The 13,135-nt window shown below is 39.7% G+C and overlaps 1 protein-coding gene across 5 annotated transcripts in view; it reads left to right on the top strand.

Moving 5' to 3' along the window:
• The window catches only part of TMEM131L (transmembrane 131 like), an 83,525-nt gene that overhangs the window by 28,403 nt on the left and 41,987 nt on the right, over positions 1 to 13,135 (top strand). For all 5 annotated transcript variants that reach the window (XM_074866635.1, XM_074866633.1, XM_074866634.1 and 2 more), the window contains exons 4-7: positions 6,958 to 7,029; positions 7,954 to 8,077; positions 9,140 to 9,256; positions 11,247 to 11,357. In XM_074866635.1, the coding sequence (XP_074722736.1) occupies positions 6,958 to 7,029; positions 7,954 to 8,077; positions 9,140 to 9,256; positions 11,247 to 11,357 (424 nt within the window). The remainder of the gene's footprint in view (positions 1 to 6,957; positions 7,030 to 7,953; positions 8,078 to 9,139; positions 9,257 to 11,246; positions 11,358 to 13,135) is intronic.

The following is a 13,135-nucleotide window of genomic DNA, read 5'->3' as shown; positions in this document are numbered from 1 at the left end:
GCTGCTGCTGAAATACAAACCACAGGCACATCTGGAGAAGAAAGCCTTGCCTTTTCTTTTCACCAGGATGCTTGCTATGGCGCTTTGTGCCTTACTGCTCATCATCTCAGCCAGTTTCTTCATGAGTCTTACTCTGACTTTTATCGTGGTTCACATTTAACTTCTTTGGACATTTTTCAAGGAGACTGTTTGGGTGTGAGAGTAGGGAGAAAAGCCAGTTTTTTTAACTGTGTCCTACTATTTACATCCTGTTGAGAAATGAAACTTTATAAGCACTGTACTGTGAGTTTAATCATTGCAATTTTGTTGTAGTTTTGTAATAAATAAAACTGAAGCAATGCTGGTTTAGGTAACTATTATTCATAGGGTTTATATGAACGTTATTGCAGAATTTTGTATGAAGGAGCACAGACAGCAAGAGGAGAGAAGGTTACCCAGAAAGGTAACTAACGGCAGTGGAAACACCAGGGCTGGAGAAGAGGAGCTGAGGAGGCTGCTCGCAGTTGCTGAGGGAGAGCAATGCACAAGGGGTTGAATGGAAGTAATGGAGAGTGGTTTGTGCTTTACATGTTGAGCTAGGCTTACATACCTCTTTATCTCAGTGCTGTTTAAAATAAACTAAGTATCAGCCCGTTGAAACTTTGGTGAGCAGGTCTTTGCTGTATGCTGCTTTGCCAACTTCAGAAGTTAAAAAAAAAAAGATTGCTAGACCTGTCTGCCCCCTTAAATCATGACTTTGGCCATAAATATGGGATTTGTCTTTAGAGAGATTGTCTCACCCATTTCACTGGTTTATTTTGGTTTAGCTCCTCTTTCCTATTTTCCTGTAGGCAAAACATGCAAAGTAGCAGGCATGCATACACACATATTATTTGATGAATAACACTGTTTTGGCCTTTCCTGCTTTCCACAGTGTAGGATTCAATCCCTGATGTGTATGTAATGTAGTTTAGAGAAGGGCGACCACTCTTCTTCCAGAAGCAGCATAGCTCTCTGGTAAAGCGTGTAAGTGAATTCCTAAGGATGGGTTGCCAATCCCCAAGCATTCAGCAGGAGTGAGTCAGTCCTCCCCCTCTTCCCTAAACAATGTGGTGCTAAAAATACCAGAGTTTTTTTGCCTTCTAGGTTTCCAGAGTTTAAAATTCACATTTTTGTTCTTCTACCTGCTGGATGTTTTTTTTCTTCAAAAAATAATCCACAGGCTGGTTCATGTGTGATCTTCTGAGTCTTATTATGTAGGTATGGGGCTTCGGAAGTCCTCTAAGCCTCCAGAGGTGAGGTGTCAAGCATGACAGGGCTGAAGCCATTGAGAGCTGTGCTTCCCCAGTTGCTGCACATACAGCTTGCCTGTGAGCAGTATTGTTGCAGGGTAAACCTACTTTCTGATGACTGTTTTCTGTTTCTAGGAGAAGAATTAAGTTTGGTTACAAAAAAGCATAATTTAATAATGTACCTGTCTGTGTTTTTGGCAGAGTTGCCTTAATGGTAAGCGAAAGTTTTAATTTCGTATTTCCAAACAATTTTATTACCTCTTTTAAAGCTACTCTCTGCCTTCCAGGAGGTGCAGTTTAACATTCATAACTACTGCTTGGTGCGTATACTGCCTTTAGTAAATGGGAGGTTGGGAGAAGAGAGGGACTAGGTGATGCGACAAACCAAAGCTTTGTATCGGCTCTGCAGAAGACTTCAGTTCATCTGCTGCTGGGATCTGTTTCTGTATCTATGTCAATTTCCTCTTAATTAACAATTTTCATTTGTCAAAATAATTTCTTTGCATCAGCTGTAATCAGAACTATTAAAAGTATTTGGGTTTAGTTGTCTGTACGTGTGAATCTCATCATCATAGTCTGCTTTTTGTTTATCAGGTGTAGTACAGAGGAATGAATCTAAAATTAGTCAATAAATGAAGGGCTTTTAATTTCGTTTCTCTGTTTCAGTTTACATATAAAAAGTGTGCTGTCCTATACAACACATACATGCTTTTGTATCTCAGAACCTTATCCCGTGGGTTCGTTAATATTCCTGCACTGAACAGATGAAGTTCCAAAATGCCAAACATAAGTCAAATTTTACTTTTATCAATATAATTAAAAAGAAAATGGTACTGCCTAAGCAGATTCACTCAAAAAGGACCACTTGTATGTTAAAGAATCCAGTCCTTTTTGCCAGCTGCTTCCAAGAAAACCCTGCAACCATAAAGAAAAAGACCTGACAATAAAATGCCTTCCCCTGACTTGCTTTTTCTTCCTTTGCTGTGAACAAAGGGCACAAAAAGGAAGGATGAAGAAAGGGCACCAAGTAGCAATTGCGATTATTCTCAACTACAGACGTTGCTCTCTGGATCATCAGATAACATGCATCCTAAGATAATCTAAAGTAATCCATTAAAGTAAAGAAATAAAAGATACAAGGAAGACTTAAAGGAGCTAATAGAAGAAAAAGGGACACTGGGATAAACTTCCTTCTAGGAAACTTCCCTTTGCTTCTGCTCATAATGCAGCTTATTTTGCGGATTGCTGAGTGTTTATTATATATATAATTAGATGAATTAACTCAGTTTTGAAGTTTGTTTTTTTTAAAAAAAGCACACCAAACCCAAAAAACCCCAACACAAACCCCAGCAATTTATTCAGAGTAGATTTGGCCTTTTAGGTTTGGATTTTTAGGAGAAATACTTTTCTAGTGATTTTGGCCACTGAAGTATGCATAATACTGTTATGAAGAAACATCTTTTTCTGTTGCACTTTGGGGGAAATAAAAGGGTCTTTGCTTATTTGGAACAAATGTTAGTATATAATATACATTCCTATACATATGAGGTTTGAGGGCTGTAAATAAATATATAAAAATGATACTGACCTGGTTGTTTACCTGTTTTTACTAACTACATCAGAGAGTAACAGAACTGAAAGAAGCGAGGGCAAAGCAATTTTAGCTATGTATTTAACAGCACACTCAGCATGCGTGTAGTGAGTATCCCTGTATTAGCATCCCCTTTTGTTAGTCCCACATCAACAGGACACCAAAATGTTCTTTCCTGGAGCAGGAAATGTAAAAGGCTGGAACTTCTCCATGTTCCTCTGATGCCCTTTTCCCTACAGATCTCAGTGGAGGGCATATGACGGCTTAAGCTTTTACAGCTCTTGCTTTGTTTAAACAATAGCAAGCCCAAACCGAACCTGCTGCTCTAAGGTGACACATTGCTCTGCTTGCACAGGTGATCCGGGGTTCTTGCATCCTGCTCTTCTCTCCTTGGTGTCACCCCACTTCCTTACCACATCTTCCCCCCCCAGCCCCTTTTTGTCTGCCCCACATTGCCCCTTCTCCCCAGCAAGCATCCCTGGTGCTGGGAGTTGTGTGTGTGCTCAGGATTTGTCCCTCTCTGCTGGTTGTTTTCAGTGAGTTGTGGTGATGAGCTGGAGTAGGCTGGAGCTGTGGATTGCATGGGCTCACCCTCTCCTTCTCCCCAGAGTCTGCCTCCCATCTTCCCCCTGCCCTGAGTGACTGTGTGGAGCCTTCCCTTGCCTCCCCAATGTTTCAGCTGTTCTTACTCTTTTTTTCCTGGAGATGGTTGGGCCCCAGGGTGTCAGCATTTTAAATATGTTGTGAGGATGAAGAGGAGGAAGAGCATTGAATTGTTGGGCTGGCAAGTGATAATGGGGCCAGTTAAACTATTTTTTTGATACAAAGGCAATTACTACTAAGAATTCAAAGTAGTTGCCAGGAATTCCCTTTCCTTCTTCTGTTTCTTTTTCCCGTTTCCCTCCGGTTCTGTTCACTTGCGCTTAAAAATGGCCCCTGAAATGTTGGAATTGACCTGCTGTATCAAAATTTATCATTCAGAAGTCGGTGTTCAATTGGTCTGCCTGTAAAAACAGAGATACCATTGAGTGTGGCTTTGTTAGACAGCGTGCTTAATGTGATGTTAGCTGATTGTAAAAGCAGTTAAAGAGTAGTTGAAAACCAGGCTTTTTCTGTTATGAAGAGGACTGTTTCTCCACATTTGTTGTTTCAAGACTTCCATTCTTAGGCTGATATTTGTGTGTCTTTCCCAGGCCTGAAACATTCTCATGAAATGACCCATGTACTTTTTTGGAGATGATGTCTGCAGCCAAAAGAGAAATTTTTGGCATAATTTGAGGTGAATCTATTAGTGAGATGAGGCTCTTGGAAAAAAAAAATAAATCCAAAAAGTAAATGTTTTGTTTTAAAAAGTGACTTCAACTTCTAAATGTCTTAATAAATTGCCTTTGACATTTATTTCCATGTCAGATTCCCTGCAGAGATCTGAATGTGTTGAATTGTGTTCGGAGCGTGGGGATGCAGAAGGGTGTTCTGCCAGCTTCCAGCTGGCTTTAAAAGACTTGTGGTAACACTGGAGAAGTAGACTTCTAATGTAAATGGGCCTGTCCCTTTCTATAGTGGTGAGCTTTAAAATGCATCCTGGTTGTTCAGGTGCAATGGGCAGAATGATCCTCTGCCTGTTCCTGCTATTCCAACGTGTCATCTTCTCCCTTGGGGGGGAAAAAAAAAAACCACCCAGTTTTCCTTCCACTAGTCCTGTTTTTCAATAAACTCAGGTCTCAAGTTATTTTTTGGCACTGCTTTTGGGGTGGCTGATAAGCAGTGCAGACGCCTTGGAGCTGGCCAGCAGGCAGGGTCATGAGCACAGCACCGTAGGAATGTGACTGTTCTGCTTTTGGGGCCAGGATGGGGCTTGGAGCAATTCGGCAGCTTTTGTGGGGTGCAGAGGAGAAGCTGGATGTCTTGTAACCACGGTCCCATTCCTGGGGCTGCTGGGGAGCAGTGTGCAGGGATGCTCTGAAATTACATCCATGCTTGGGAGTCAGCTCAGAGCCTGCAGAGTTCATTAGCTGAGGCTTAGATTCAGCCATCCCAGGTCCAGGCTGCCTTCCCCAGAAGGAATGGGATGGCAGCCCTGGGATCCTGCTATTGCTGCTGCTCTCACAGGGCTTTTCCCATTTTCTGACTAGTGGAGTTGGCTGTGGTTGTTATCTGAACAGTAATACAGTGTGTTTTTAAGAACCAGTGCTACAGCATGGCCTTGTTCACCCAAACCAAATGAAATGCGATCTCCTACATCCACAGCTGCATTTGCACCCAGTGCGTTGGGTACCTATTGCAGAGAGCAAGGGTTGAGAGGTAACAAGCTAATGCTGCTAGAGGTCCCCAGAAGGAAAATTCGTAAGTCTTGGAGAGCTGCTGCCAATTACATGAATTGGCACCAGGGAGGGTACTCAACTTCTTGTCCTTCTCAGCAAGGGTTTTTCTGGTGGGAAAAAGTATTTCAAGCAGTACCTGTAAGATGCTAGAAATTTAAGCAGTGGTAGGATTCAAGGTGATACTGTAGTGCACAAACCACTGGCTTAACTGTTACTTTTCTATATATGTGCATGCATATAAAAAAAGGACCTGAGGACCCCTAAGAAATGTGCCTTCCCCCAAATGTCTGGGGCTTTCACTGTAGTAGTAATTCTAATTTGTGCGTGTTTACAACAACAGTACTCAGACTTTCCTTCTGGGTACATCTCTGAGGCTGACTTTTGAAAGGGGAAGAAGGTGCCAATTGCTGTGGTGTTTCTAGTAATGGAGCAAGAGTTGTCTGAGGCAGAGATAAGGTGGTTGGAAGGAGGTTGTCATTCACCCAGACTTTGTAGTTCTACACCATCTGTTCTTTTGTATTTTCTGGTAGCTCCCCAGAAATGCGACCTGGATATATTGCATTCCTCCTGCTACGGCAGCAAGAGAGTTTGCTCCCTTGTATGAGAAATGTTTTCATAAAAGTTGTGGGTTTTCATAATAATAAACCTGATTTTTCCTGACTGGTAATAAATTATGATGTCTTTATTGGTTTGGAATATAACAACAGAGTTGTGTAGGTACTTTAATATATTAAAGGTGTAATGTTACAGAACTACATTTTAAAATTGGGGACCAATTAACTATACTACCACACATTATGCAAAACAGCTGGATAACTAATGAGACCACAGTCCATCTCTCACTTCTCAGACTCATCCTTGCTAGGATGCTTATTAGCATCATCCAGTAAAGATGAAACTGGTTCTGGATTATGCGACATGCAGACTGCTTCTGGGAAAGTTTTTAACAGTATAGCACTGGGTACTTAGATGTAATGAACAAGTACTGGGCTTGTTTTTTACTGCTGTGGTTGTTGGGACTTGTGGAGGACAAGTTTTAATTGAGAAGGTGGTGAAAATATCCTGGGATTTCTGTCTACATTGTAGTGCATCAACTCATGTTGAAATAAGCTAAAAATGTGCTAGAACTGATGGGAACTTTATTGTGATTTTTCCTAGGGCAAAGGAAAGATGATGATGTGTGTGTTTCACATTATTTCTCACTCTCTTTTGCATATAATAAATGAGTTGGCTTTTGCATTAAAGCCACAACTAGACAAACATTTCTTTTGATGTTGGCTTTTGCACAAGCTGCTGTTTACTCATCTACCTCTGCATCTGTCAGGTGTGCTCCTAATAGTGGTTGTGTGAATGTCGAATTGATGAGACTGGGGATCTGCTCTATGATGACGTAATTTTCATTCCCCAGGACTCTCTTGTTTTCCCTCTGTAGTTCACTGCCTAGCCCCATAAAGAGGTGTATCAGCATGATTGAGGGGATATGTGCAAGGAAGGGAGGTTGTCCAAGCCAGCATTGCCTCTAAAATGGGATACTTCTCTTTTGCTGCACTTTTATTGGCATGAGCTTTCCAGCATGTGCTATTGTATGGAAACCTTCTTAAAAGGTCAGTGTTATGGCAGCAAGAGGAATGTATGAAAAGATTTGGAAATAAAGTGTGTTTAGAATATAAAGAGTCAGAGCCTGTAACATATCTTCCTTCCCTGCAATGTGTAGCATCATGCCCTGTAAATATTAATTGTGGCTTCTTTTCCCCCCCTTTTTTTTTTTTTTCAGCTTCTCAGCAAAGATGCCTCCAAATGGGAAGGCCTTACATTTTCACCCATCAGTTCTGCATTTTGGCATGCAGTGAGTATTTTACATTATTATTATTTTGATTAATAACAAAGCGCGGAGAAGCAACTACACTGGGCTACATTTGGGTAAAGAGCATTAGCTGAGATCATGCTATCCTCTGAAAAAAAGAGAAATAGTAAGTAATTGCCACGGAGTGGGAACTGTGTTTCTTGCCTTGCAATACTTTTTTGTAAAGTAAAATCAATATAGTTCTAGGAAGGAGGAAGAGGGAATAGGGAATCATAACACATTCTGGGTACATTTCAGGTGATTCTGCATTGGTGTCAAATCAGTTATTCATGCTGGTTGTTAATTTCTTGAAAAAATTGCCTTCCTAATGGAGGGAGAGCTTGTTGCTATCTTTAACTTCTGAAAATTAAATTCAGAAAGTTTCAGGCAAAACATACTGGTAGAATACTTGAGATTTTATTTTTTTAGTTCTCCTCTAAGAAAACCTCAAAAATTATTCTTAAATGATAATCAGCCTTTGGTCTATCAGTAACTGAAAAGAAGCACAGTCCTCTTGTGAGTTAAAGGAATGTTTCACAGAACAAAATGTACAGAATGAATGTATAAGATGCTGGGGTTTAGGATGTATTAGCTAAAGGAAAAGCCTTAAGAGAATCATTGCTTTAGCTGATAAAACAAGACTTTGTTTATTTAAACTTTTTTATTCAAAACTTTGTGCCTCATAAGGGTTGTTTTTTTTTTTTCTTAAACTCACGGTGACTCAAATGAGTTTTTGACTAAGTGCACCTCTCACATCTCAGTGTTACTTTTTTGTCTTCCTATACTGTTTTCCAAGGACTGATTACAACTAGAATATTGTTGCGTATCAACATGTTTTAGTGATTTGTGTTTGTTGCTTTTTTGTGCATTGCTTGTGCTTATAAAGTGAATAATTTCTTTCTCTTTCCCCCTCCCCCTCCCCTTTAGATTACTGGGATTACCCAGGGCTAAAATGCTGCATGCCTACAACCCTAGTAGAGATAGAGAAGTTGTAGTGAATTCAGTGTTTACAGCTACTAGACAGTTTCATGTGTCTCCTGCTCATAGCCGGGTGAGTGTTGATGTACTTTTGGAAACTATGTAATGGCCAGGTGCCAAGCCTTCGTGCTTCCTTTGGCCTAAGCTTTTCATTCTGTGTTTTCTCTTCGTGCTTTTTTGTAGGACCTCCAACTTTTTTTCTGTTTTGCTAGCATTTTTTTTTCTCACTTAGACTGGTAAGGGAGAAGACATCCAAAAGCTGCAGTAGGAAATGTGTTTTACAGTAACAGAGAAGGAGAAGAATTTTTCAGTGTTAAAGAGGCTGCTTAAATCTCATTCTGCTCTATGCAGTATTATGCAGTAATCCACAGGCATGTGGGTGTTTTACAGCCTTGAATTTTCAGGCTTTTGAATAGTCTTGCATATTCCTCAAAAAAAACCTGCAGTGAAATGTTTTATGCATTTTGTATTGCAATTATGAGCATAATTGCCTTATGATCTAAGACCATTATTTTAACTCTGAATTTTTTTAATGAGGTATAACAATATAACACATGTTAAGAATGAATCGCTGTGACCTCAGTTTGATGAAGCCTAGGTCTTATCCTCTGCTGATGTGCAAAGGGTTTTTATTATGCTTTCATCTGATTTGTGTTTTTACTATGGCTGAATGGGTATTACTCTGCAGACATAAATGTCACTATTCTTTCAGTTAGACTTATTCCATTACTAATGGTGTTGCCCAAGTTCAGCTTTGACTCATTTGACTATATATCACAGGGGGGATTGATTCACTTTGTAATAGGTATCTATATGCGGGGAAGCATTTTTGTGCATGCAGAGGCTGTCGGTGCTGCATGATTAACTTCTTGTGCAAAAAGGAGTATTGACTGATAAGACCCGAGCTAGTAAAGAAACTCCAGCCATTATTACGGTGAATTGCTGCGTGGTCTCAATTCTTCTCCATAGTAAGAGTTGTGGACAGACGAAACTTCTCCGGTCTGAGGTTCTGCTTAGTGGGATCTACAGATAGGGGTATACATGTGGAAATAAATGTCTGTTGGGCTGTGTGACTGAATGGTGGGTGTTGTGATCACCAGCACCGAGCAAGCAAGCTTCTTTGTGGTCTCTGCAGGTAATTCCAGCAATGGGAAAAATTTCTTTCAGAGTACTCTTCCTGCCAACAGAAGAAGGCAGTATTGAAAGCTCCTTATTTATAAATACCTCATCTCATGGAGTACTTTCATATCAGGTAACTACTTTTATTTTTAGCTTGAGTTTTGGATTTATTTGTGTTTTAAAAAGTGATTTTTCATATGTTTTGAACTTAGAGACTTCCAAAGTTCATTGAATTCCTGATACAAATCACTCAGGGTAATGTTTAAAATTCATCCCTTTTACCAGATCTTGCTAGTCTCATGATCATGTATATGGTTAAAATTACTACTGTTAGTGGCTACTTGTGGTAGTAAAACTAAGTGTGTTTGTATATGTGTACTTAGAAGATCATGGTCCTGTCACTATTAGTTGGTTTCCTATAACACTGCAGTCTAGACTGCACTGTGCTGGAATGCATTTGTCATGAAAAACCTACTTAGGAAATATTTTAGGTGGTTTTCAGCTACTCTGCAAGATTTTATGTAAACACGTTCAGGGTGTAGCACAGGGTGAGAGGTTTAGGCCATTGAAATGTGAAAGTCAGAGTAATGGTTGTGCATTAAAGCCACCTATTTCCTGATTAATTAGTGAATTCAAGCAAGTCTTAAGCTTTTTTCATTTTTATAAGGGACATTATATACTCCAAATTACTTGCTTTTATTAATTTGTTAAAGAAAAATCTAACTCTGAATTCAGTGATTTAAAAACAATGCCAGCTTTAATCATCCATCCAGCTATTCCATTCCCACACTTTGATACTGTGATGGAAAACAAAGCTGCTTAAATTGAAGCGTAGGTAAGTTCAGTTGAAATACATGGTTTTTAATACAAGTGTTGCATTTATCTAGTATTTATTAGAGGTAGTACCACAGTTGGCAGGAATTTTTCATCAAGGATGAGGGAAGAGTGCATTATAGAGTGACTGACCTTTTCTTTTTGACTTCTCTCCTGTCCTTGCACTCACTCCTGACCCCTTGACTTATTGCCAGCTCAGCCAGGGCTTTTTATCAGCAAGTTGTGGGGAAGCAGTTGTTAGTGCCACCAAAAAATCAGTTTGTCTCCTGCTGGACTGCTGCTAAAATCAGTAATTAACTGGTTTTCATGGACAGTTTCACCAGCCACCTGAAACAGAGGAAGTAGCTGCCCATGATTTCAGCTTGCATTAGGTTTAACAGTTTCAAAATCGGAATTGAGTGGTTGCTGCACAGTTACAGTGCTCTTGAGAGCCCAAAAGCCTTGAAACATTTATGATATTTCTCATGCATTTATGCAAGAGGATGTACAGAAGATTCACCCAAATGGAGAAGAGGTACCATTATATTAAAATGTACTTTGTAAATGCCTCCATAAAAAAAAAGCATATTCCCTTTGATCTGGTATTTTGTATCTGTAGTCAGAGATCTTCAGTGAACATAGAATGAATTACATTATCCTCTTACTAAAACCATGTTTTTTTCTATTTAAAAAAATAAATAAATCTTTGCATACAAGTGAAAAACCCCAAGGCATTTTTCTTAGCCTCTAATGATTTCTTTTTTTCCCCATTATCTTGCATCTCATTGTCATAAACTAATCTTGGTCAAGAGGAATATGAATGCAGTAAAAACATTCAACTTGCAAATCTTATAGTGCTCTGAAAACTGCAGACTTCAAAAACCAAAATTGTCAACAATAGTCACTCAAATTTTAAGGCAAAGTCATTGAATTCAATATGCAGTTTCACTAGTAATGAAGTTTTTCCAAAAATTACGGCACTGCCAAATGGTGATATGTGTATTGTAATTGCCTGAAGAATAATAAGAGAGTTTAGAGACTTTCTTTTTGAGATAATCTGATGCTGTGCTGGTGACTGCTTTGTTTTGTTTTTGTAATAGTGACTGAATGAGTGAAGATGCTAAAGTGCCATGTATGTGTATAGTTACTTTCCACGTTGGAATTTGATACATTGTCTTTTAAAAGAATCTAATGTGAAAAACCAATCTGTGTCTTGGGAAGATTGTTATTATTAGCAAAATAGTTTTGTATGTTACTGTGATAACTAAAATACTACATGTGGATGCAATGACCTTATTTTTTAACACCAGGTTTTTGGAATGGGAACTCTGACATCTTCTCCAGAAGAACCTAGAGTGCAGCTAGCAAATGCCTACTTACTGCTTCCACACATTCAAAACATCCAGGCGTCACACACACTGGTACAGTACACATTTCAAATGGAGATGAAACATAAATCTTAGATGTAAAAGGTTTTTGTCTGCGGGTTGTTGCCATGCAAGGAACGTTAACAAAAAGTCCAAGTACCTGTGACTGCAGGAGAGAGGCCTCAAGATACAGGGCTGCTGTGATGAGCTGGTATTCTGGTTTTATGAGACAGTCTTTGGCATTTAAACTATTCCCACTTATTCTTGTTCATGCTCCTGTGGTGTGTTGTCTTCTCAGTTGTGCCAACAAAACTATTTGTGAGGCTCTGCTCTGAACTAAACTGGAGAATTGATCTGTCTTAAAAAAAAAAAAAAATAAACTTTGTACTATGAAGTTGGGAGGGGGGCTGTTTTGGTTTGTTCTGTTTGTTACTTCAGACTTGTTCCCCATGCCGCTTCACAGCAGGGCTGCACCAGCAGTTTGCCCCAGTTAGAAAGCGTGCCATGCTGTGTGGATGAGAACAAGAGCTGGGATGGGAGTCAGGCTGGAGTATCCCCTCCTGCCTGTACCGCTGCTGAGAATAGCAGCTTTGCTTACCTCAGCTTGACTAAACCAGGGACCTGTGGAGAATACAGCAAAGTGGATTTATGAGGCGTAACTATTTCAGATGAAAAAAGCTTTAACGATTTCTGTGATTTGGTTGCAGTTGCAGGTATTTTCATAGTCTTCCAGGTCATACACAACCTTTCAAGTGAATAATTGGGAAAATTAATCTTTCAAATTTCCTTTTGTGTTATACACAGATACAGTTTTTCCAAAAACGTATTTAGAATATCTTGACACATAACAGAATTTAATCTTTTATCTAAATGTAAGGTGATTGCTTGCCTTCATATCTTCTTCTGTTTTACCTGAGAAGAATTCTCAGCTTAGATCATATTTTTCAGTCTTCTACGTATGTGTTAGGTCAATCTTACCTCTACCTGAGGATAATGCATAATTTCTTTCTCTTCCTTTGTTTTCCTCTGTACCAGTCTCTTTCCTGTAATCACACAGGTGTGCTTGCTTGTGGGCATATGCAGACAGAGTCTTGCAAAGTAACCAAAAATCTTCAAGTTTTGTAATCTGGAGTGCTAGGAGTAGAACTGAGAAGGGTTTTTTGAACGCTGTTCATGACCTGTCCCTCTGGATCTTCACATCTAGCTCAGTGGGTTGTTGTCGGGTACTGTCTGAAGTTTGGATGCAGACTCTGCTGCTTTGCAGTTCTGTCTGAATTCCTGAGTAGAGAATTTTTGGGGAGCATTTAACATTTTCCTTACTGTATAGCGAGGAACATTTTCTGGTGCTTTATGTGTCTAGAGTACAAGCTTGAGGTCATGTTTGGCAGAGCAGCATGGTACCACCTGGCACCAGTTTTGTTGCAAGACATGAGTTGTGAGAGAATGTTGACTCAATTCTCCTAGCTGTGGGTGTAATTTTCCTGTGCTGGGCTATAATTGAGGAATTACTCTTCCGTTCATGGAATGTTACGGGTTTTGACAGAAATGCTGCAGCAGTGGGACAGGCTTCTCAGCTGTTGAAGGTGGTAGACAAGATCTAAATACTGAAGAGGATCTTATGGCTCGAGTTTGGGTTCCTTTTAGAAAAATGTTGCTTGACAGATAGCTGTCCTCTCCAGAAGTGCCTCCTTCAATTCACCATACTAATACTCTGATCCAGATCCCATAAGAATTGGTATTGTTCTTTGTCCAGTTTATATTTTAGGCTCAGAAGCAGTGTAAGGAAGAGAGGTCTATGAGGTTTGAGTGAGTGACTGCAGTGACTGAGTGAC

The sequence above is a fragment of the Strix uralensis genome, chromosome 4 (genome assembly GCF_047716275.1).
Source record: "Strix uralensis isolate ZFMK-TIS-50842 chromosome 4, bStrUra1, whole genome shotgun sequence".
Lineage (NCBI taxonomy): Eukaryota > Metazoa > Chordata > Aves > Strigiformes > Strigidae > Strix > Strix uralensis.
The sequence above is the reverse complement of the archived record's forward strand: the minus strand, read 5'-3'. Positions and strand labels throughout refer to the sequence as shown.